Source organism: Desmodus rotundus, chromosome 1 (assembly GCF_022682495.2).
Source record: "Desmodus rotundus isolate HL8 chromosome 1, HLdesRot8A.1, whole genome shotgun sequence".
Taxonomy (NCBI): Eukaryota; Metazoa; Chordata; class Mammalia; order Chiroptera; family Phyllostomidae; genus Desmodus; species Desmodus rotundus.
In genome coordinates, this window is record NC_071387.1 from 145,788,464 (window position 1) to 145,813,810 (window position 25,347).

Consider the following 25,347-nt stretch of genomic DNA (forward strand, 5'->3'; position numbering starts at 1 on the left):
TCAGTGATGATTTTTGATATTTGACACCAAAAGCAAAGGTAACCAGAGCAAAAATAAAGAAGTACGGCTACATCAAACTTCTGCACAGCAAAGGAAACCATCAACTAAAATGAAAGGGCAACCCAACCTACCAAGTGGGAAAAAATATTTGCAAATCCTATATCTGACAAGGAGTTAGCGTCCAAAATACAAGGTGGGGCAAAAGTAGGTTTACAGTTCTTTGTATGGAAAATAATACAGTAAGTAATAAATAATACAATTAATAAATAATAATTGAATAAACTGTTTCATGTACCCACAACTGGAAACCTACTTGCCCCACACTATATATAAAGTACTCGTACAACTCAATAGTAAAAAAAAAAATCCAATTTAAAAATGGGCAGAGGAACTGATTAGACATTTTTCCAAAGAGAACAGATGACCAACAGTACATAAAAAGATGTTCAAAATCACTAATCATCGGGAAAATGCAAACCAAAACCACAAGGAGACATCACCTCACACCTGTGAACGGCTATCATTGAGAAGACAAGATAACAAGTGTTGGCAAGCAGGGTGTTCAAGCCACATGCAGCCCAACACAAAATTGTAAATTTACTTACACCCCTTTTTTTTGCTCATCAGTTTTCGTTAGTGTTTGTGTATCTAACGTGTGGCCCAAGACAACTCTTCTTTCAGTGTGGCCCAGAGACGCCAAAAGGTTGGACACCCCTGTTAGAGAAAAGGAAACCTGTACATTGTTGGTGGGAATGTAAATTAGTTCAGCCACTATGGAAAACAGGATGGAGGTTCCTCAAAATATTAAAAATAGAACCATCATATGATTCAGCAATTACACTTCTGAGTATTTATCTGAAGAAAACAAAACACTAATTCAAAGTTACGTGCACCCCCACGTTCCCCGCAGCATTATTTACAGCAGCCGAGACAGAGAAACATCCTAACTGGCCATCGATGGCTGAGTGAACAAAGAAAATATTTACGCACACACAGGAGTGTTATTTAGCCATAAAAAAGGAAATCTTGCCATTGGCAACAACGTAAGTGAAATTTGAGGGCATTATGCTGTATGAAATAAGGCAGACAGAGAAAAGTTACTGTATGATCTCATTTATATATAGAATCTAAAGAAACGAAGCAAAATAGCAACAACAAAACTAAACTCATGGATACAGAGAACAGATTGCTGCCAGAGGTGAGGGGTGAGAAGTGGGCGGTGGAGAAAACGGGCGAAGGTGGTCAAGAGGTACAAACTTCCAGAATAAAATAAATGAGTAATGGGGGTGTGGTGCTACAGCATCGTGACTGTAGTTAATAATACTGTGTTGTGCATTTGAATTTGACAGTTGCTAAAAGAATAAATCTTAAAAATTATCATTACAAGAAAAAAAATTTAACTTTGTGTGGCGATGGATGTTAACCAGACTTACTATGATCATTTCGCAACAGGCACACATACCGAGTCGTTATGTTGTATGCTTGAAACTAATATAATGTATGTCAATTATGTTTCAGTAAAAAATTAGAATTTCTTTAACCTAAGTTTAAAAGCAAAAAAGTAGTAACTGTGTGTTTGCAATTAACATGGCAGACCAAGGCCAACTTTACTCTAAAAAATAAAATAAAAAGATGATCTCGTTCTGAAATGGATTGTCAGTAAAATCTTCATTTAGAGCCTGAGAACCTTCAACCATGGCCAAATTTCTGCAACAGCCACACACAGTCAGATGTTTCCTGTCCATGGAGGCAGGTGGGAGTAGAAGGTGTGTGCTTCTTCCTGAAAGACAGTTTTGCCACCTTCATATTAAAACTAAGGAAGGATGGTTAACCTGTCAAAACCCTGACTGAAGTGCCTTTGTTTGTTTTAGTAAAAAAGCAAAAGAAAAGTCATAATGAGATTTTGCCTAGGTTTGGAGACATTTCAACATGGGCAATAAATGAATTTTTTCTTAGCCCTCAATATATGCTGGGAAAAAATAATACAAAGAGCTGCCCCAATCATTTGCTAGGGCTGTCCCTAGGAAATTCCCTCTGTGGTTAGTCTTGGTCATTGCATGACCCACGACCCCTCAGTCCACTGAGACGCCCCACCTTTAGGAAGAAACTGGGAACAGCACACGTGACCCTTGCATATGGTTTCAGCTTTACCTTCTCTAAGGAAGTGGAGAAACCCTTGTCAGTAGAGTACACCTTCCCAGGAACTCCATCAGCCTACAGGCTCGAGCCCGTCGTGGCCGATGGGACCTTTGAGAAAGAACGTGTATTAGGGACCTGGTGCTTCCAAGAAAAATGCTCCTCTCTGATAAAAGGAACACAACCTGTACCAGTTTATGTTTCTAGGAAGGAACACATAGTGAACTCAACTTGGTGAATTTGGGGAAAGTCTAGTAAAGGGTATTATAATGTGTGGAAATAATACAGAAAACCATTAGGGAGAAGGAGGAACCCCAAAGTTGATAACAAGCTTTTTTATCCATCCCAGGCAACTATGACAAAAAGGCCCAGAAACTCCCAGAAAAGCCAATCCACACCCCTACCTATTGACCCCCGAAGCAACCCTGAACTGCCAACTTCCAGACTTGTTATTTTCAGAGAAAACTAAGACCCATTACCTAAAGCCAAAACACCCTCCATAAAAAACTCCATTGACCAGTCTGTCTTTCGTTCACTGAAATTACCTCCTCAATGATATTAAAAGAATTAAAATCGTAGTCTAAGTGAGAGAAGGGAGGCAGCCCCAACCCCAAAAGATCGTTAGAGAGACCCCAATAGACCAAAGGGCAAAAAACTCAAAAGAGGGAAAGAGAAAAGGGTAGTACCCAACCTCACCAATAAAAATTTTAAATGATAATTTGCATTACTCAAATCTTCAAATACGTATCACTCAGAGATAACGAGGTTCCGATCTCACAAGCTCCTAGTAGATGTTCAAATTGGTAGAATTTCTAAAAATAATGTGGACAGTATGTATTGATTTCTTTGTAACTAGGACCTTAATCCTTTCTCCCTCCAAGCATGACTGTCTCCGAAATATACAAGTTGTGAGCTCGCTGTTAACCAAATAATTAGTTTTTAATATGGCTTAATTAGTCCTTTCAATATCATATATTTCTAACTAATAGAGAATTCAACCCTAGCATTTCATATTTTTAAAAAACAATGGAACGAAGCAGTGCCTTGCATTCTCCCAGCCTCTGACGGTCAGTCTTTAACGAGCCGTCTGTTTGCACTAAGACCTAACGAAGGCACCATCGCCCATTAAGGGGCATTGGCTGGTAAACCCTAGAAATGGACAGTGAATGCACAGCCCCTGTAGTTCTAGTCTCATAAACTCAGCCCATAAAATTGCTCTAATCTCACATAAAATATTGTTACAGCAAATTACTCCTGTCTGATGCTAAATTATTTCCAATGGGACACCAAACCTTCAGTAATAAATTTTATTAGCTTAAAAATTAATGTTGATTTTCATAGATTTTTTTTAAAAAGGCTAACACATCTACAGTAATTATTTTAAGGAAGACAGAGACTTCTGAGTTCATCTATATGCCCCAATATTGATTTAAAAGGATGCTGGGGGAATAGGGTTTTCTGGGTAATTGAATTTTCCTGGTTGTTTTACTCCAATAAATGATTGTTACTTTTAACTGTCAGGCTCTGATCACAACAGATGAGAGAGATTGGACTGAACACTAAGACATACTGTAGCAATAAAGTTTTAAAATAAATCTGATATCAACTTTCTCTTTAATGCTACATTTAGGATCGTAAATATACAGCACATCTCAAAATTAAGGTTATAGTTTCCAGTAACTTTGACTGGATAGTAAAGGAAGATACTATAGACACGACAGCGGAAGACTGAGTGGAGAGGCTCAATGGGAACAGCAAGTGATTCTCCTGCAAGAAAGCCAAAGCAATTTAACCAACAAACAAGAGAGTGGTCAATCCTTTCCCTTCTGCTACCTCACTTGACAATGACCTCACCACTGACAGAGCCTTCCAGTGGGTCCCTGCTTTAGCTAAAAAGACTATGAAAAGAAAAACACATGGAAAAAGTGCAAACTGCCACCTGGAAAGCCCAAACATATGGGCCTCACATCCGATATGGAAGCTAAAAGCCCAGTGGGGAGAGCTCCCTTCCTACCAGGACCAAGACGGCACAAAAGGCAGTGAGGCTCTGTAAAGACACAGCCACGCAGACACCAGGAGAACAGGACCACGGGAGGAAGACCTGAAGGCTGTCTGCCCTGTGGCTAAGTCAGCATGTGCCCTTAAGGGACTGACTTCAGGTCCTGCGCTGCTCAGGGTCAAGCTCTGAACCTGAGGCCCTCAGTGGCCTCTCCACTCAGACTCTGCCTGGTAACTCTGCTCAGAAAGGTCCCTAGGCTGACTCTCATGGCCGCTGGTGTCCAGCTCCGGCTTCAACAAGGGATTACAGCAGCTATGTGCACTCCTGGTGCCTGATGCTGACCCACACAGGTGCCCTCCCTGCAGCCACCCTGACCTCCATCCTAACAGGATGCCCCAGCTTCCAGCAGGGCTTCAAAGTCTTCTCACCATTTAAAGTTAAAGAACCACCCCTAAAAAATACATGTCAGACTGCCTGGAATGGACTATGAATAGAGTTTCTTACCAGGTGGCAATATTCTAAAGAAATTGTGTTAAAGAATTTGCAGATTTTCCTTTGAGTTGCAAAATATTTATCACAAAGTCCTCCAAAGTGCAGATTTAGAAAGTTTCCACTGTCAAATATGCATTATTTATAAATAACACTGCATACGAAAGTTGTATTCAATCTTCCAAAGGACATCTTGGTTGGACCCAGGAAAACAGAGCAAGTCAGTGGAAACACAGCTGATGAGGGGCCTGGAGAGCGAGCAGGGCCTCTCCCCTCTTAGCCCCTTGAGGAGTTCTCAGATGTAACACACACATAAGAGTAAATTATTGATTTGTGGGCCTCAGAAGCAGTTGGTACCTAATTTAATGAGCTGTGAACTTATGCTAACATGACTTCTTATCCAAGAAGAGAACTGTTGGATGTGGGAGGGAAGGGGGACCCAACATATGAGGCTGGGGCGGGGAGGGGGGTGGTGCGGGGGGCACAGAGCACTAGAGTGAGGGGGGAATAAAAGGAGAAGTACAAATCACTTACAAAGCAAAGCTCTAACAGTTCCTAATGTGAGAAATTGATTTCGGTCAAAAATTTTATTTCCCTGTATTAGAGACTTCTATCAGAATTTTTAAAGCACTTTTAAAAACAAGTGGACTTTGTAATCCTGAAACGGTAATAGGCATTGTTATTACATATGTTATCCCATTGGATCCTCCCAACAACACTAGAATCAGCAGCAGGAACAGTGTCAGTCGGCCACACCATGGCATCCAGGGTCCAGCCCAGTGCCTGACACCAGAAAGGACCTCAAAGGACATCTGTTCAATGAATGACTGTCTAAAAGGTCCCTTCTATCTTTTTTTCTGCCCCACTCCACGGTGGAAGCCCAGCTCTCCTCACCTCACCACTGATGGCTTTCCCCGAACCCAGGCTCCCCTCGCTCTGCTGCAGTCTGCATGGGTTAACTGCCAACTTACCTTCAATAAAACACCACCAGGACCCTCGGGGCACTGGCTTATCACACACCAGGTCTCAACTCCTCTTCCTGGTTTTCAAGTCCTTGAATAATCCCAGCTGGGTACAATGTGGTTTTGCCCTCTGCCTCCAGGTTCATCCAGTTTCTCACTGTCCCGAGACTCCCACTGGGCAACCCTCACTTTCTTTATATCTAAAGTACACTTATTCTTAAAAGTCAAATTTGAAACACACTTCAATATCACACTTCCAGTCCTACTCCAGATTTAACTGTGCTCTTGTAATTTTATTTACATTAATTCTGTACTCCCCTAACAGGCTGACTAGACTCGAGAAGTAGAAGAAGGTATCAACAATTACTGAACGCTGCTGAGTGTCAGACACGACATAACATGTAAAATATCTGGGTGACTAGTAAGCTCTGTTAAAACTCCCACTGAATCCACTGGCTTATATTTTCTTACAGACAACCTTTAAGTTACATATGGTCTTAAACCATGAAGTAGCCTTAAGAAAATAAAATCCAAAAATAAAAGAGAATAATTAAAACATCAAAATGCTCATGAGTCAGAGGAAGAACAAACAGCTTCACTCTCCCTCCCCTATCGAATCAGTCATTGGAGTTGTTGAAAACAGAAAATGTACCGGCTTTTCCTGGACCCTGCCCACTCTGTGAGGGGGGCTGAAAAAGCCACAGTAATCTGGGAAGCCTGAGTAAGGAAATGTGGACTGTGGCTCCAGACTAGATAAACCATAAACCTAATCTCAAGGCTTGAAAACAGCACCTGTCACCACAGCCACTGTAGATACAACCCGCCAGAGCTAGAAGAAGCCCAGCCCATTACCCCAATGTTCGAATGCCTGTATCAGACATACATTTAACACCACCCAGGGTCTGCAGAACCTTTCCTCATCCTTTCCTCAGTTAAGAATGGAAAGTTCCTAGGCGGGAGGAATCTATTTTTCAGTCAAGTTTCTCATTAATTTTGAAGAATTTTTTTCAATGTTCCTCTGGCATGCACTGCTGCCACCAGAAACAAGAGAATCGAGCAGTACCAAATATACATCAGGAGTAGATGCCGTCTTCTCAGCCCAAAAGTTTTGATTTATGGGGAAGAACAAAATCTACTAATATTATAAAAATTACAGATGTTTCTCAATATTTGGGTTCTTATTGGTTCTAGCTCCTTTTTCAGCCTGCAATTGGAATCTAACACAAGAAATGCAGCCAAACTGACCCACGCAGTGTCGGTGAATCATCTTCCGTGGAGAAAAGACTGGCCAAATGAGAGCCAAAGTCCTTGGCCAATGCATGCAGTGGCACTCAAAATGCACTGGTCAACCTAAGCCACCTTTGCTCATCATTTTTGGTTGAACATGCTTAGAAAACTAACAGCCTGGCACATCTAAGAAGCCATGGATTCCACGTACAAAGCAGAATTTAGTAAATGTGGGAAGAAATGGTGCATTTTCTTGTCACCTTGCTACCCTAACCCCAGGCAGAAAGCACAAGATCATCTAACCATTTGAGGACAAAGGTGGAAACATCTACCAGAACAAACGTGTGCCTGTCGTCTGCTCTGTGCTGAAAACCATAGCAGCCTTTGTTGGGAACGTGGCCTTGGTCAATTCAGCATAACCCAGCAAGTCTGAAAAAAGCACCTGGAAGACCCAGCAAACCATAAGCAATTTAGCACAAAAAATCACCGCCCTTTCCCTGGGGGGGGAATATCCCTGTGTTGTTTTCAACTTTTTAATAACACTAAAAGGGAAGCATTTTAAAACACAAATCAATTTATAACTAAACTTTTACAAAAATAATTTCTGGAGTAAAGCACGGTACATCTTGTTGAATATGCACACTCGCTCTCAGGAGCCCTTATTTTCATACATGAAAATGTCATTTTGGGACATAAATACTCCCCATCTTATGAAAACAGTATTTAAGAGGAAGACAGTGGTTTCCTAGAGGGCAGTTAGTCATACAGTATTTACTCTGAAACACGGCTGACACACAACTGAAATTTAAATGTCTCCTCACTTATCTTTCTCCCTCTGGGTACACACACACAGTTCAGCATTTTCAAGTAGAAGGAAAACGCAAGGATTTTCAACCTGAAAACCTGAACGCCACCCAAGTTTCTTCACCACCATTCACAAAGGAAATTGACCCGAGGAAATTGATGAGCTGCCAGCCTGGGGTCTGGTTCCCTTTTCGACCTTGCTCTTTGGGAGTCGACATCATGCCTGTGTCAACACCGATGCTCCCATGACACTGTCACAGCCTGCTCTCCCCGGTGCCTGTCATGGCTCGCAGGCGGTCTACGGGAGAGTTCTTCAAGGTCTGTGGGACAAAGAGTCTAGAAAATAATGATTTATTAAGGTTCCCATGATACTTAAAAAAAAAAAAAGGCTCTTCAGAGTCTTACAAAGGCTACATCATAATATATTCAATGTCCTCATCATTAAAATTAACAGAAGAATTGCAATCTTCATTTTTTTTACTCATAATACACTCCTACAAGGAATTTTAATGAGTAAATCCTGCCAGGTTCCCAAATCTAAGCTTCATTTTTGAAATATATCTTTATCAAGTGATCAAGATTATCTAAATTGACTCACCTTTTTATACTTGAACAGGCAAGCTGACTAGTATGCCACCAGAAATACAAAGAGATTGATTTCCAGCTATGACCTTCAATAATTTAAAAAGCTGGACATGAAGGTCAACATCCAAAGAAAGAGAGAAGGAGAAAGGGAGAGGAAAATAGGGAAGGAGGAAGCTGGTAGTTGTTTCCAAACTTATCTCAGTCCAACCCAATAAGTCAGCTTTCTATCAGCACATGCAAATAATAAAAAGCCTTTGAAGGAAAACTATAATTCGTCTCATTGTTTAGAACTGTTTAAGGGCATTCTAAGTCATCATTTCACTTTTTTTTAAATCTCCCATAAGGCTCAGCACTATATGGCTACATAAAAACAGCAACGGCTCATTTTTATTTGGTATCGTCCACGTTACCGTGCATTAGGCACTGTTCTAAGCCCTGACATGCATTAGTTTATTCAAACCTCACAGCGATCTATGAATCTACAGTATGATTATCCTCATTCCACTGATGATGAAACTGAGGCACAGAGTTAAATAACCTGCCAAAGGTCACCAGTTAGTAAATGATAGAGCTGCAAGATAATTATTAACACTCCATAGCACTTTAAAAATTTGCAAGGGTTTTTTCAGCCATTATCTTCTTTGAACTTCACCACACATAAGCATCAATTTAATTTTACAAATCAAAGACCAAGGCTCTGAAGCACCTTTTCCAAGCTAGTAAATGAAGGAGCTGGAACAGGACTCAGATTTTTTGCATTTATATTCTCCCCTTCTCCCACCACAGAAGCTGCCTTTCTTACTGCAGACTCAATAAAAGTGTTTTCATTAAGCACTGATCATTTCTCAAAGCATAATTCTAGCTCCAGATGGTAACAATTCTATTGAATTCGCCCTTTTATCCCTGGCATCAAGTACAATGCCTGGCACACAGCAGACGACAGGGCTGAGTGTCCCCTGACCCTCATCTCCTCCACCAAACTCATCCTTTTGTCTGCCTTCCTGCTACCTGCCATCCTAAACCACCTTCAGAGCTTCAGCCATCCTCGTAAGTCATCACTTCAGGGAGGCCAAAGTCTACATAAGTTCATAATCTCTCTTCCACAATCAAAAATCCAAGAAGATATGAAAACAAAGTTTATCTTAAGTTCAATGCCGAACTCATATGATGACTATGGCAGTCCACCTTCAAGGTGGCTCCCAGTGACACCTGCCTCCCAGTACTCACACCTTCATATAGTCCCCCTCATACCAAGCTTAGTTAGTGCGACCGACAAAATACTGCAGAAGAGCATGTTATAAAAGACCGAGGCCTCCATCTTGGGCTTTCTCTCTCTAAAACAGGGGTGTCAAACTCATTTGCACCGGGGACCACATCAGCCTCATGGTTGCCTTCAAAGGGCCGAATGTAATTTCAACTCCTTAACAGTTAAGAAGTAGTTACATTTATACAGTCCTAAAACTGTTTTAGCCCTTTGCAGGCAACTGTGAGGCTGATGTGACCCCCAGTGAAAATGAGTTTGACACCCCTGCTCTAAAATCACTTGCTTTGGAGGGAAGCCAGCTGCCAGGTTGAAAGGATACTCAGGAGCCATGAAGAAGCCCATGTGTGAGGAACTGAGGCCCGCTGACAGAGGCAAGTGAGCTTGGAAGCAGGTCCCCTGTCCCCAGATGGCAGTCATCGTGGGTGCCGCTCAAGTGCAACCTCATGAGAGACCTTGAACCGGAATCATCCAGTTAAGCCACTCCTGGATTCCAGACCCAAAGAATCTGTAGGTTGTTGCAACAGTAGCTTAAGAGAACATTTTATTCTTGTGAACATCTCCCCCCACCCCCCAGTTAGTCAATGCTGGCAGTTAAGACGCCCACCCAAGAGAAACTGCCTTGCCCTAGAATACTCAAGTTTGAAATTTTCCACTCCCCTGTCCTGGTAACCAACCCTGAGTGTGCCAAGAAATAATAGCCAATTGCTAACTGCCACATCTGCTTTTGTAGCTTGCTTGCTTGCTTTGTGCGCCTATAAAAGGGCTGGCCTGTGAGCGTTCGGCGTGGCTCTCATCTGCAGCTCTTCTGAGCACCGTGTCTCCGGGACACATCGAGAGTCCGCCCCCGCGCAGGTTAAAAGAGTTGGCCATTAAAGTAACATCTATGAAAAGGTCCTGAAAGTCTCCAAACATCTGTTTCTTGCGTCGGTGGATGCAACATAGGTGATAAATGCCTGTTCCTTGAAGCTGCTAAGTTTTGGATATAACCTATAAGACAGGAATAGGAAACTAATAATGGGGGAAAATTTGTTATGAACTGGCATAAGGCTACTTTGAGTATCCATCCCCACTTATTATGGATATACAATTGATGAACTACATAAATATTAATGTGCTTGTTTTAGAAAGTACCAGTCCTGGCCAGGGATATTGTCTAACAAACAGTATATCCACCACATCACCTTGCTGAAATCTGAAAAAATTTGAATCTTGAAATACACCTGGCCCCAGGGGTTTCAGATAAGGCACTGTGAACCTGTACTCAATTTTCCTAAAACACTCTCTTGATTAACCCCACGTTGGCATACAAGAAACAGGATTTCTTTGTAAGAATTTTTGTACCTCTTAGACTCTGCACAACACAACCCAATTTTGATTATAAATTGTTTTGTATTGTTTTATAAGTAAATCTCTCCAATCTTTCCACCTAAAAGCTAAACTTTTTATGGGCAAGAATCCTCCCTCCACTTCATCACCCCCACCAGAAACCTGGTTGCTACCGCATATACAACAAGCTCTAAATAAATTATTGTAGAATTGAGTCCACGAGTCCATACCTACAATTACTGGCACAAAGCACTGGCCCAGACCCCCATAAACCCTCACACTCCAAACCTATTTATCACCAAATAATTGGCCTAGAACATGATGTGAACACGGTGTCTGTCTCAAAGAAAAAGAAGCTGGTTCTCTGAGGAATTCTGGAAACTTGCACATCCTCCAAGTGCCCTTGTAAACAGTAGCAGAAGCACGAAATAATCATTATCAGAGGAAAAGATCTATTAGCTTCCTGATTATTGGCCCATCTGAACCTTTCAAGGAAAGAGCAATTTCACCTTTCTGCTTTCCTCTCACACCCTCCCTCCAGCAATAGGAAGGGTCACCAATCAGTTTTTAATTTTCTTCCCTGAAGAGAGATTTAAAATGGCTGTAAAAATCCAGGGTAGAGGCTTTACAAAATAAAGACAAAGGAAACACTGAGTGATATGGGCTTTGAAGCTAAATAAATTATTCTAGACCTTTTAGATCAATAAGCTTTAAAAAAAAGCTAAACCATTAAAATGCAATGCAGTAAGCGCTGAAAAGAAGTTCCACATAAGCAAACTCTTTTTTAAATTGGGGGGGGGGGGGAAACTAAAGACACCTTTGAACAAAAGGATCTCTCCCTCATATAATCTACCCAGAAAGAGTTCTTCAAATCCAAATGCCAGGACCGCAGAAGGTAATCGGGCCAGATCGTAGGCCTATGGAGACTTAATTTAAGAGCAGCAAAGGGGAGGGAACAAGAAAAGGCTGCGACTATGAGAGGAGAGGAGATTGGCAGTAAACCTAAATGATTTTTAATAAGTTCTGACCTCTCCCTCTATAATCAGCTCTCAGCCCTCCCTCCCTGGCATGCTACAAAGAAATGGAGGGTGGGTAAGCACTGAGAAAATGACCAGATGGGAAGCCAGGAGACAGGGTTCTAGGACCACGTGCTAGGCTCCAGCAAATCTCCACCCCTCACTGGGTCCCTGTTCCCTCACAGGTGGGATGGGAGAATTCGATGATTCCGGGGCCAGGTCTAAATCCAGTCTGTTGTAATTTCTCTCATCTCATCCACATTCTGCCCCTGGTATCTGCTGCATTTTCAGACAGCGTCATGGGACTGAATTAACTAAGGACATGTGACCACACAGAGGTCTGGTGCAGAGAATCAGACCGCTGTAGTACTGGGCAAAAGAATGAGCGGCTGGCAGAAAAAAGCAATGACAAGTAGAAACAAGCTTATGTGAAGATTTCATCAGGCTATGGCATTATCTGTATTATAGATGGTTGAGATTTTCTTCACAGAGGGAACTGCCTGTAGCCTGAATATCTAGTGGGATTTTTCAAGTGTTTGAATACTACAGACTTTTAAAAGGTACAATCCTGACAAAACTGGAAAGCTTATATTAATATTGCCAGTTTCAATACCACTAAGACTTCCTACAATTTCCCTCAGTCATAGGGAATCTTAGTTCAATTCTACGGAGCCATAGTTGTCCCCTAGGCTTTAACCTGCGGTCCTTCTAGGATTCCTGGAAGTTCATGGCTGAAAGGAAGTCACAAGGGTGGGGGAGGATGTATGTGTTCAGAACTAGCTTCTAACCATGTAAATCATTTCCCTAGGAGGAAAACACTGTACAGGCCAAATCTCCAGCAATTTCTCGATATGTTTCAAGGCAATAGATGAAAACCACATACCTATTAAATATTAACTTTTTTAACATGCTACATATTCACCTATCAAAACTATCAAAGAAAGTTATTCATAAAACACACGCAAACACACTTTTTCCAGCCCTCCACCAAGTAATTTACAGAAAGAACCTGCAAGAACCAAAGGCAAATCCTTTACACAATGTAAATAGCAACACGCAAAGCTTGCATAGAAAATTTTTTGGAAATCTATATATTCAACCAAGGTCTCAAGTTAAAAGAACAATAGCAGCCACATGACTAAAACAATCCTATCGGTCCTTCTTCAGAAATGACAAATATTTACTGTGCACCACACCATGTACCTGGCACTTTTCTAGGTTCTTGAGGACTTATCAGTGGATAAAACACACAATGTTTTGCTGCCCTCCGGGAAGTTTACAGGAAATTTTTCTCAAAATATTAAATGTCAAATTTGTTTTAACTGGGAGTGCTTTCTCTGCTGAATTATACACAACTACCGTACCAAGGAACTAGGAACAATAAACAAGATGCAGAAAGACAGGCAAGTATTTCAATGGAAGAGAACTGAGGGTCCAGAAATTAATCTTCACGTTTATTGTCAATTGATTTTTAATAAGGGTGCCTTACAATTCAGTGGAGAAAATACAGTCTTTCTAACAAATGAGCTGAGACAACTGGACAGCCACATGAAAAAGAATGAAGAATGACTCACAGACCTAAGTGTAAGAGCTGAAGCCATGAAAGTCTTAGAGGGAAAAAAAAAAGGAGTGTAAGTCACTGGTCTCTGTGAATAACAAACCACCACACTCCCCCACTTCTAATAACTACGCATGTCCTTCAGTGAGCCAGTCTCACTTTGGATGGGGGGGGATTAAATAGCCCAAATTGGAATTTAGAAAAAAATTATTAGCAAATAATAAACCATACATAATAATAGCTACTGTTTATTGGGCACCTTTTATCCTATGTGCCTAAAATTCTTTTTTCAAGTTATTACAATCATTCTATGAGGCAGGTATCATGCCCCTCAACTTATAAGTGAAGAAAGGGAGGCTAGTTCCGAGAAGAGTCCTTTGACCAATCGCAAGACGGATAATTTCATAGCAGAGCAGGATTCCTGCACGGGGCAGGGACAGCAAGCCAGGAGAGACTTGGAGGTGATCCACAGCACTCCAGTGAGGAGGCTGGTCCAGTGAGGGGGGGCCTGGACTACACCGGAAGCAGGGAGGATGGTAGAGAAAAACCAAGTGTGGTAAGTCAGTTAAGGCAGCAGAGGTACCCAGTCTGCTTCTCAAACTCAGCTCTGAACCAAGGGCAAGGTGGGACCTGAAGGGCTTAAACACGCTGACAGTCTCCACGGTCTAGCTCAGGTACCCGCTGACCCTCACTCGTGCCCCTGTATGGGAAACCGTCTCCTAAACAAGGTACTTTCTAACCAACTTCTGGGACACCATCCTCACAAAGTGCGGAACTCTCGGCATAAGAACTGTGCTTTCTCCTGTGCTCAGGACTTGTAGTTTCTCAACAATCTCCTGCTGCATCTGGTTTCCTCCCAGGTCTCGGTCTGCTAATTCCCGCCCTGACATCTGACCTTTCAGTGATTGACCATGGAGGCCAGCACTCAGCACCTCTCGGTCTTCCTTGCCTGCCACCATCACTCTTCTTCTAACTTCCTGTTGGCATGTCAATATCCTTGAAGACAAACTGCTCACACGTTCAGAAGCCGCTGCCAAGAGCTTCCACAGCTTCAGTGATTATTAGGAGAGCCTCTGGAGAGGCCATCCCAGCCTCTGGGGAATTTCTTGGCAAGAGTGTTTAGTTACAGAGGAATGGGTTGTTAACAATAGGCAGCATTAAGGAAGAGTGGCTGATTCACTTACAAAACAAAACAGGAAATACATACAAGGCTCAGAAGGCCCAGGAATGCAATCCACATTTTTCAGAATGGCATAGACTCTCCAAAGTGTACTTACAGGCTTTTTTTGAGTCACAAACTAACCAGGCTGCTTCCTGGCCTTAACACACCTAGTCTATTCCTAAACAAGTAATAACAGATGCCTGGATGATCTTAATATAGGAGGCGTAGAAACAATCTGATGAGGCAGAAGCAAACGGCAGGTACACTCATTATAACCCAAAGCAGGCTGACCAGGAATGTTACGCATGGACTTTACTTGTGGTGAAAATATCGGAAACACAGCTCAGCCAAAGCAATCAATCTCAGAGACGCTAGAGGGGCGTGGCAAATCAGGTGTCTGATCTGTCGTGTTTATAATAGGCCTGCAGAAGAGACACTGCGCATTGGAATGAGAAACTTAACACTTGTCATAAAAACCCAATATTTCATTTATTGACACTTTTTTCCATGAAGCCTTAGAGCAGTGTCAGATGAGGCTTATGCAGCTTCAAGAGTAAAATGGATGATATAGCAATATTAAAAAATTACTGTATACTTTTTAACTACTGATTGTGTAAACCCACACTGCAAAACCAACTCACTTTCTCAGATGGTTCACAGAAGAGGGGGCAAGGAAGAAAAGCAACTGAAGTGTGAGACTGTTAACCATTTTTGAAATGTGCCCTTCTTCCAAAAGATTCGATTTTTATGGGGAAAAATGTATTTTCTAAAAAAAAAAAAAAAAAAAAAAAAAGGAGAGAGAGAGAGAAAGGCTTAGTAGCTACATCTACAATACAAAATAGTGCGGCTTGTGCTCTCTGAAATGGCAGCTAGTCAGGTTTTCAATGTGCTACTTGCATTCAGTCCACGGCACCATCTCATTTTCTACCCATTATCAATATAAAAATTAGGGTATCTTGGCAACAGACTTTTCACAGTGAAATTCACTTTATCCTGGGACCTTTTCTAGTAAAAATAAAATGGCAAAAAAACCTCTCATTATCCAGAAGATTTGCAATATGGCCCATTCCAACCGTAACACTCCATTCATTCCTATCTCCTATTCGAAGATAGTTAAGAAGCATCTATTACAGGAGGTACGCATCTCCGGCTACTGCGGATCACAGAGAGGGGCTCACAGGCTGCTGGACAAGACCGATGTGTCCAGAAATAATGCCTGCAGTGTGCTCAGTTCTATGGCAGGATGTGTGTGATGTGTTGACAAGTGCTTAACTCTGCCTAGTGGAGCTGGGCTGAAGGCTTTCTAGCAGACGGGACACTTGATTCAAGTGTCAAAAGGATGAGTTCAGATGAGTGTGTGCTTATGGAAGACAAAAAGGTACACCACTCGGTGAGAATCCCATGTATCAAGGCACAGGAGACTCTGGTATGTTTGAGAAACTGGGCAGTTCTGCATGTCCACAGAGCAGGTCATTGGGTAGGCAGGGCTAGATCAATAAGGTGCTAACCCAAACAATGAAGTGTAGACTTTATCTGTAAAAGAAATGAATCACTAAAAGAAGGAAGAGACAGACTTCCGGTCAAGATGGAGGTGTAAGCAGACATGCTTCACCTCCTTCCACAACCATAGGAAGGATCACAACTAACCGCAAAACAAAAAACACCCAGATCTGCCAGTAAATTAAATTGTATGGAAGTCTGACAACCAAGGATTTAAAAGGCTATATCCATCCAGATTGGTAGGAGGGGAAGAGACAGGGAACAGGGGCAGAGAGGATATGGTATGGTGGCAGCAAGGCGGTGGCCGCTGGTAGAACGGGTGGTCCCATATTCACATGTGGTAGATAAAAATCAGGAAGCAATCCCAGCCCCAGGCCAGGCTGTGCAGCCCAGGATTCCAGCACTGGAGAATAAATCCTTATAACTCTGGCAGTAAAAACCAATGGGGGTTGGGGTGGCAGAAGAAACTTCTGGTCTCTCAGGAGAGTCCCTCTAAAGGGCCCATCCAGTCCCTAGAATGTTCGCAAACCTACCGACTCTGGGAACCACATCAGGGCAACAGCTGCAAGGGTGCCAGTTGCATACAGGAAGTGGGTGAAGTGACTGGAAGCAGGGCAAGTGCCAAACAAGCCTCCAGCAGCCAGGCAGCAGCACTGTCCCTTTTCTGAACCCTCCCCCACATACAGAGCCACAAAGCGGTGAAGCAGGTTGCTGGGCCCTGGTGAATACCTAAGGCTCCACTGCGTACAACATAATAGGTGTGCTAAGACAGGGAGTCAAAGTAGCTCTACCTAACACACAAAAACAAACACAGGGAGGCTGCCAAATTGAGAAGACAAAGACATATAGTCCAAATGAGAGAACAGAACAAAACCCAGGAAAAATAACTAAATGAAACAGAGATAGCCAACCTACCAGATGCAGAGTTCAAAACAATGGTGATAAGGATGCTCAGAGAACTCACTAAGTACACCAAAATCATAAGGGAAGAAATGAAAGTTATACTAAGTGAAATAAAGAAAAATCTATAGGGAATCAACAGCGAAGGGATTCAAATCAATGATTTAGAACATAAGGAAGAAATAAACAGCCAAGCAGCACAGAATGAAGAAACAAGAATTCAAATAATAATAATAATAATAATAATAAGGATAGTATAAGACTCTGGGACATCTCCAAAAATGCCAATGTCCAAATCACAGGGGTGCCAGAAGGAGAAGAGGAAGAGCGAGAAATTGAAAACTTATTTTAAAAAATAATGAAAGAAATATTCCCTAATTTGGTGAAGGAAATAGACAACAAGTCCAGGAAGCATAAAGGATTCCAAAAAAGTTGGTTCCCAGACAAGGTAAAGCGAATGGAGCTCATCATCACTATTCCCTTATAATATGAAATGTTAAAGGGACTTATTAAAGAAAAGGAAGAAGATCAAAAACTATGAACATTAAAATGACAACAAACTCACAACTATCAGCATTGAATCTAAAACATAAAAACAAACTAAGCAAACAACTGGAACAGCAACAGAATCATAGATATGGAGATTACTTGGAGGGTTTTCAGAGGGGAGAGGAAAGGATGAGCATGGGAGAAAAGGCACAGGGAATAAGAAGCAGGAATGGTAGGTACAAAATAGACAGGGGGAGGTTAAGAATAGTATAGGAAATGGAGAAGCCAAAGAACTTACATGCATGACCCATGGACATGAACTAAGCAACAGGGATTGCTGGAGGCAAGTAAGGTAGCAGGCAGAGTGAGGCAAAGAGGGAAAAATTGGGACAACTGTAAATAGCATAATCAATAAAATGTAGTCAAAAAAAAAAAGGAGGAGATGAAGAAAAGAGGAGAAAAAAACCACATTAACATTTTCTGAGTGCTTACCAGATGCAAAGCACCATTTTATAGGTGGGGAAATTCTCGGAGATCAGTACTTTCTGAAAGTACCACAGCTAGTGGAGTGAAAATTTAAACCCAGGTAGTCTGACTCTAGAGCCCATGCGTTTAATCCCTTATATTGTTCCTAGTATAAGAACATTAAACAAGTTAAAGACACAGATATCATATTGTTTTCACTGACATGTACGGTAGATAACTACCCCCCCTCAAAAAAAAGAAAAAAGAAGGCAACTACAAGTTAGCCTGCATCCAGGGCAGAAGGCTGAGCAACAAACACACAGGGATAAAGGGCATGTCATTCTCCGTGGCAGTGGTTCTCGACCAAAGGTGATTTTGCCCATCGGAACATTTGGCAACATCTGGGGATATTTTGGGTTGTCACAACTGGACAAGATGCGCGACTGGCATCTCACGGCTCGAGACTAGGAGTTCTATTCAGTATCCCGCAACGGACAGGACAGCCTCCCACAACAAAAACTGTCCGTCCTCACCCTGAGGGATAATCTGACACAAACCAAGGAAGAAAATGTGAGCTTCCCACCTTGTTTATAAGTGTCTTAACAAAAACTGCAAGCCACTGGCCACATAGCTAATGGATAGCAGAGTCTGGACTTTTGTCCCCGCAATTTAGATATAACTCTAAACGTTTGTGCCCTCCCCCCAAGAAATTCGTATGTTGGATATTTAACCCCCATTAGGAGGTGGGGCCTTTGGGGTTAGTGCCCCTATCAAAGAGGGCTGGTAACACTCCCAGCCCCTGCCATGTGAGGCTACAAGAAGTTTTCAAGCCGAAGAGGGCCCTCGCCGGGCCATGCTGGCATCCTGATCTCAGATTTCTGGCCTCTAGAACTTCGAGAAATAAGTTTCTCTTGTTTATACGTCACTCAGTCTGTGATATCTGGTTAGAGCAGCTTTGAACGGACTGACACCACCGTGCTTAAAAGCAACAAAAGCTCCACGTTAGTTGCAGTCTAGGGCAAAGTTAGCTCAAGCTTAATATTGTAGAATTCAAGAGTACATTAATGGGGCTGCAAAAAGTGTGGCCTACCTTCAGTTAGTAAAATTATGAATCCCTGGGTAAGGACAGCCCTTGACGAGCTGCTGGAGGTAACAAAGCTTTCCCCATTAAATTATTTTTAAACACGTTCAAACCATGAATGACAAAAGTATTTTTATAATTTTTTTCAAGAAAAAAGACTTGTAGAATTGAGGTGCACGTAAGGTCTGAGGAGCTAATGTACATCATGGTTACTGTATCTGATAATAATGTTATGTTGTATAACTGACATCTGCCAAGAGAATCGCACTTAAGTGTTCTCAACAACAACAGGAAGATAAGTAACTGAGGTGATGGATGTGTTAACTTGGTGGGACCCTTTCACGACGCATGTGTGTATCAAATCCTCAGGTTGTACACAATTTTATTTATCAACTACACCTCAATAAAGCTGAAAAATACCTTGACTCACTTTTTAAAAACAAAAACATCTGAGGGAGCATTTACATACTAGGTCATCCTGAACAGCCACAATATGATTGTCATATATCAATTCTGGAGAGCCAGACGCAGCGGGGAAGGGAGGCACATTTACCCCATCACGTCCAACTCACTAACCAATCGAGGCCCCCCAGCCAATCTCACATTAACAGAAATGCTGGCGTGTGGTTACTTGCTGCAACCTATGTAAATAAGGCCTCTGACTCTGTAACTTATGTGGTTGATATCAAAGATTCAAGTGTTTACATAATATGATTTGTGAAGATACTGCTTTTCACTTTTCCCTCACTCTTCTCAGATTCTTCTTTTCCAGTCCAAATGAGACGAAAATTACATTTCTCAGTAAGTGAGAGGACTGTAAGTCCCTACCTTCTGTTTTTCTAGTTCATTATGAAGTTCCGATCAAAGCATCAAAACTCACAATATTCCCTCAGGAAGCTCAGCATGATTAGGCAGTAACTTCATTTAAAAGTTAACGAATAAACAGTACACTTTAACTGTGGGAATTATGTGGTATATCTCAATAAAGCCGTTAAAAAAGTTAATGGAATTTCCATCTTGCTATCATATTGGTTTCATTAATTTAGTAAAATACACCGAGGGGGAAATGAGCACCTCAGTGGTTATTACATTACTTACTACTCAGGAGACTAAAATCTTGCTAAAATGAGAATACTAATCTAGTTCATATTTGCAGCAGCAATTTTCAAAACGAAATTTATAATCAAACGTGGTGATATTTTTCCCCCTGAAAATCTTTGCTAATCAAATGACAACCTATAAGGGTAGTTTGAGGCACATAAAGTTTTACTTTCTAAAGAGAACAAAAAGGAAAGATCTCTACCTCCCTCAAGTCAAAGAACTACAAAGGACCTAACAAAAGTATCCCTGAGCAAACATTATTCAAAAAACCAAGAGACCAACCCCAGCAGAAATTCTTAACTTGAACAAACAACAGAGATAGCAGCAGAGAACAAACAGCTAGAAGCTACTGGGGGCTCAGGCACACAACCAACAGCTTACATTTACATAAACTTGGGTTTTTAAACCTTGGATAGGACTCAAACTACAAACTGCATGAAAAAGACTTCCTGGTTTTCAAGGTGAGTGACCTCTAAACAAGTTAAGAAGGCAAGTTTCTACCCAACATTAGTGTGAACGCAAAGACATTGTGCTTTATTTTTCTGATTTTTACAATTTTCAATTACAGTTGGCATAAGATGTTACATCAGACTTCAGGTGTACGAATTGATCGCCCCAATAAGTCTAGTCTATCTGGCACCACGCACAGTTACTACAACTCTATTGACTACATTCCCTACGCTGTACTTCACATCCCCGCGACTGTTTTTATAACTAGCAATTTGATTCTTTTTTTAAAGAAAAAAAATCATTTTCCATTTAAATGCTACCCATCTTAACATATATTATATGTAACCACTCTCTTCAAGTTGAACTACTTTCCATGGAAACAAACACCAATTTTTCCTAAAGTCAAAGAAAAACTTTTATCTAAATTGCAGAATATCTTTTCATAACCACTTTTCAATTTGTAATTTGGCACTTAAATTCAAAGTGTGTTTTTCAAAATATCACACAGAAAAAAAATGTTTCACCAAGCTTCTCGCACACGCCTCGTTAAATTCCCCACAATTAATTCTTTAACTCACAAGGAATTGCTGTAACAGTAATACAAACAAATTCTTAAGTAACTATGAGGAATCAGTACAACTCCTTCCATTAAGAGATGAAATATGTGAATAATTTTAATACAAAATTAGCTCTCTTCATTTCATTTGAGATAGAATGGAAGAAAGGCTCATCTCAAAATAATTATTAGAAAATGCTTTGGAAAAATGAGAAGATTTTTCTATTTTATTTTTAAATTTTCACCTGAGAACATTTTTTCATTGCTTTCTGAGAGAGAGGAAGGAAGAGAGAGAGGGAGAGAGAAACATCGACTTGGTTGTCTTCCCATATGAGCTCTGACCAGGGACCAAACCCACAGCCTAGGAATGTGCCCTGACCAGGAATCGAACCTGCAACTTATCAGTCCATGGGACGATGCTCCAATCAACTGAGTCACACTTGCCAGGGCAAGATTTTGTTATTTTACTTTCAGGGAAAAATAGACTGACATTGCATGCTTAACTTTGACTTTAATTAGTGATAATCAAAATTATCAAGTTTACTACAGCAGGAGGAAAACACTATCATAGTAACTATTACACTATTAACTTTGAACTAACTGTTCACTATTTCATTTACAAACTAAAGTAGGAGTTTAAAAAATGTCAGGTATCCACAGAACAATAATATACAAACTATAGATACATTCATTCAATATTGAATACCTTCTACATTCGAGATGCTGTTCATGTATTAAATACAACTATACATATGTGTTTAATTTAGTACCTACCACAAGCAGATAGGTGCTCAGCACATGCATCTTATGGTAGCATGGCACTTACAGATAACGTGGTTAACTTCAGCAGACATCTGTGTTACACATACGGCCGTCAAAATAATTGTGGCATTCTTTTGTGACACTAAAAGAGGCCAAGCCTGTTCCAAAATGATTACTTCCAACAAAAGCCTGCTTAAAGTATTGTTTATTTAAATGCCATCTATCCAAAATAACAGCATTATAAAGTTGCTATTACATTTGAATCACTCACCAATTTTCAACCTATCTGTAAAACAAGGTAGGCACCGTCAAGTTATAAAAAGTAATGATGGATTTTGATTCATGTTTCTTTGACAAAATTATTCCATTTGATCCCAAGTCTTGGCTGCTCTCTTGACAGAATAATGTACATGCTCCACAGCTGACAGGAATGCCTTTCATGATGAAATAGGAAGCTCGCACTCCAGATGACTTTAGACTTTGCGCTTCAGAAAGATTTACTTGTTGTTTTAGTACTGGATCATCAGTTATATTTCTCTAATTGTTTCTATCCCCAAGCCAAAGAGAATCTATATACTATCAAAAATTTAAGAAGTTTTTGTGATTCCTGCCTATTTTGTTCTCATAGTACACCAAAGAATGTCACATGATCTTATAAGGCAAGTTCTTTTCCTCATTTCATTGGGGGGGGGAGGTGTTTTGGAATATAGTGAAAAGCTGAAAATATATAATGAACACCCCCCCCCAAAGTCTTTTTATTAGCCTTCAAAGGAAACAGCAAATCAGAATTTGATTGGCTTTTGCTTATTATGATTACTGGCGACACAATATTCAAAACCACTTCCTAAAGGAAAGGGTTAACTTTATCTTGTGGTTTTAAGTGGTCATTCCCCCTCCCATTTTTTTCCCCCCTGTAAAAGAATGACACCTGTGAAATCAGAATTCTGTGTACCAAGAATGGCAATACTAAAGCTGAAGCTTCGGGCCAGGTACAGTTACTCTAATGTACATAAAGCTATGTAAAAACCGATTCACATAAAGAAATCCCCAGGGCCTAGGCCATTAGGATTAACTTCTGAGATGACAAGACCAGGAAAGGACACTTGCCAGCCTGGACTTGATTTCTCAGACAACCAGCTATATTGGGGAGGAGGGAGGAGGAGTTTTCCTTCACCAGACTCAGTTGCTATCTAAAATGCCTGTGATTTAAAAGCGAAGGAGAAAGGAAACAAAACAAACCGCTCCCAATTCCGATCACCTCTCAGTAGTTACAAAGTTGCAAGAGCAAAACCAGCGAGTGCGCAGACGCCTCCGTCAGATAGTCAACTACAACATAAGAATCCAGTAAAATTAAGGAAGTAGATCTCTGCAATTTCCCAGCCTTTTTGTTTGGGTTCTGTAGGTAAACAGTAGTAATTGCATTTTAATGATCTACAAACACAAGCAAAGTTATTACCGAGTAGCTTTGAGAGATGTTTACTTAAATGTGGGTAACCATTTTGCTTGAGGAAAGGGAAATTATTTTCTGTCCAAACGTAGCAATACCCAACTATACGCCCAGACAGCACAATATAACCACCCAATAAATGTTTCAACGAGTGAACTCCTTTACTTTCCCAATGACACACACTATCAAGAAAAGGCCAAGGCAAGTAATCGCACCTGAGATGCCTTGGGAGGGTGTTGGAAAGACAGATGTAGGACCGTGGACTACCCTCTGGAGCAACAAACTTACTTTCCTTTATGAAGGGACTCAAAATTAACCTCACTGACATGTCCACCCTCTACCTGCGCGCAGGAGGCAGCTGCGGCTCCGTCCCTCCCCACGGAGACTTGTGACAGCCAGCCGTCACACAAAGCCGCGGACCCCCGAGCTGCCAAACCCCGAACATGCCCCCCAACCTGCGCCTACCTTGATGCCCTGCTGCTGGGTGGTGAGGGTTAACTTGGATTCATCCAGGAGCAAAACTTCGCAGTAAAATTCTTCCGGGACAGCGCAGAAACAGCCCATGTCGGCTGTGGTCGTCTCCAGCCAGGCGAGAAAGCTGCGACCCAGCCGCTAAACCGCCCCCTCCCCTCAAGTGCGAGGCATTAATTTATTGTCCGTGCTGTGGCCAGTGCGACAGGAACAGCTCCCAGCGGGTCCAGGGCCACGCGGCAGTAGACAAGAAGGGAGGAGAAGCCGGGAGAGTCAGCGCCCGGGAGCAGCCTGGGAAGCGCCGGAGGAACTGGGCTCGGTGGGCGGCGGCGCGTCCCAGCGCATCCCGCGGCTCGAGCTTCTCTGAAGGCGGGGACACTGCGGCCCCTCCCGCAGTCTTCAGGACCACAAAAGTCTCCAGGCAAAAGGGTCCAGAGGCAAGAAAAGGGAGGGGCCAGAGAGGCTCCCCCCGACACACTTGGAAGCTCCTAGAAGCTCTAAGGACCCCTGAACCGTGCCGCCCAGAGTGCGGCAGCTACGCACCCGCCTCCCCCTCGCCTGCGGAGTCCCAAGAGGACGCGCACTTGCAGCTCAAATCCCACCCCGCAACTCCCGGTCGGGTCCGCCGAATGGGGTGCGCTGCGCTTTGTGTCAGGGGCCCCCACGACGTCCCAGCAACATTGCAGGGGCAGTGGCAAGGATGGTCCCTTTCCCAATCCGCGGGCACCGAGAAGCCCGAAGACAGTCGGAAACGGCAGTGGGCTCCTACCGAGACTGGTGAGTAGAAGTCAGCTCTTCGGGGAATGTGGCTCCAGTCTGGGGACCCCTGAGATCATCTCGGGGGACCGTGTAAGGCCAAGTTCAAGCTCTGCCTGGGAGAATGCCCTGCGCTGTGGCGGAGTGCAGCTTTCCTGGGAGGTCAGAGAAGTGGGGAGTCGAAGGACTTGCCGACGGGCGCCCGGTTGGGAACGCGGCGGGCCGCAGGACAGGACGGGTATGGGGTGTGCCAGGCCGCAGCAGCTCCGGGGAAAGTTCTCTCCGCAGCTCATGAGGTGGCGCCCCAGGCGGGAGCAGCCCAGGTGCAGCTGGGCCGGGCCCTGGCGTAGGCAAAAAGCCCTGGAGCGAAGCGGGACCCAGAGGCCAGGAAGGGGGCGCCCCTTCTGGGCGGGGTGTTGGCTGGGGGCGGAGGGCGGGGCGGAGGTGGTCTAATGGCGAAGTGCCGACAGGTCCGCACGAGCAATGGCGCAAGGCCCCAGAGCCACCCGGCTGCCCTGAGCCCTGAACCCTCTCTCTGCGTCCGTTTCCCTGGGAGACCGGGAGGCTGGCTCTGGCTGGGCTGGGCGCATTCCTGCTTGGACCCTGGCTTTCCACGCTGCTAATCCCACACCCTCTCCACAGCCGGCGGGTGTCCGGGACTGGCACAATAGCTCTGAGGCTGCAGTGACCCCTGGCGGGTCCTCGTGTCCTAGCACAAGCAACCCAAGCTAAGCAGCGGATGAGGCAGGGCGGTGCAAGCTTTCCGAGCAGGTGCAATCTGTGCTTTCCAGCTGGGAAACAGCAGCGAGTTAATGCGCCTCGTAGTTGGAGGGGAGACACA

General features: G+C 42.7%; 1 protein-coding gene across 5 annotated transcripts in view; it reads right to left on the bottom strand.

Annotated features, from left to right (window-relative positions):
- EPB41L4A (erythrocyte membrane protein band 4.1 like 4A) overlaps nt 1-25,028 on the bottom strand; it is a 239,538-nt gene extending 214,510 nt beyond the window's left edge. For 2 of the 5 annotated variants that reach the window (XM_053911423.2, XM_045197611.3), the window contains exon 1: nt 23,745-25,028. In XM_053911423.2, coding sequence (XP_053767398.1) covers nt 23,745-23,843 — 99 coding nt within the window. In that variant the 5' untranslated portion in view covers nt 23,844-25,028. The remainder of the gene's footprint in view (nt 1-23,744) is intronic. The other 3 variants (XM_071219408.1, XM_045197610.3, XM_024563334.4) reach the window with 3 other exon arrangements.
- Between the last annotated feature and the right edge of the window lie 319 nt (nt 25,029-25,347).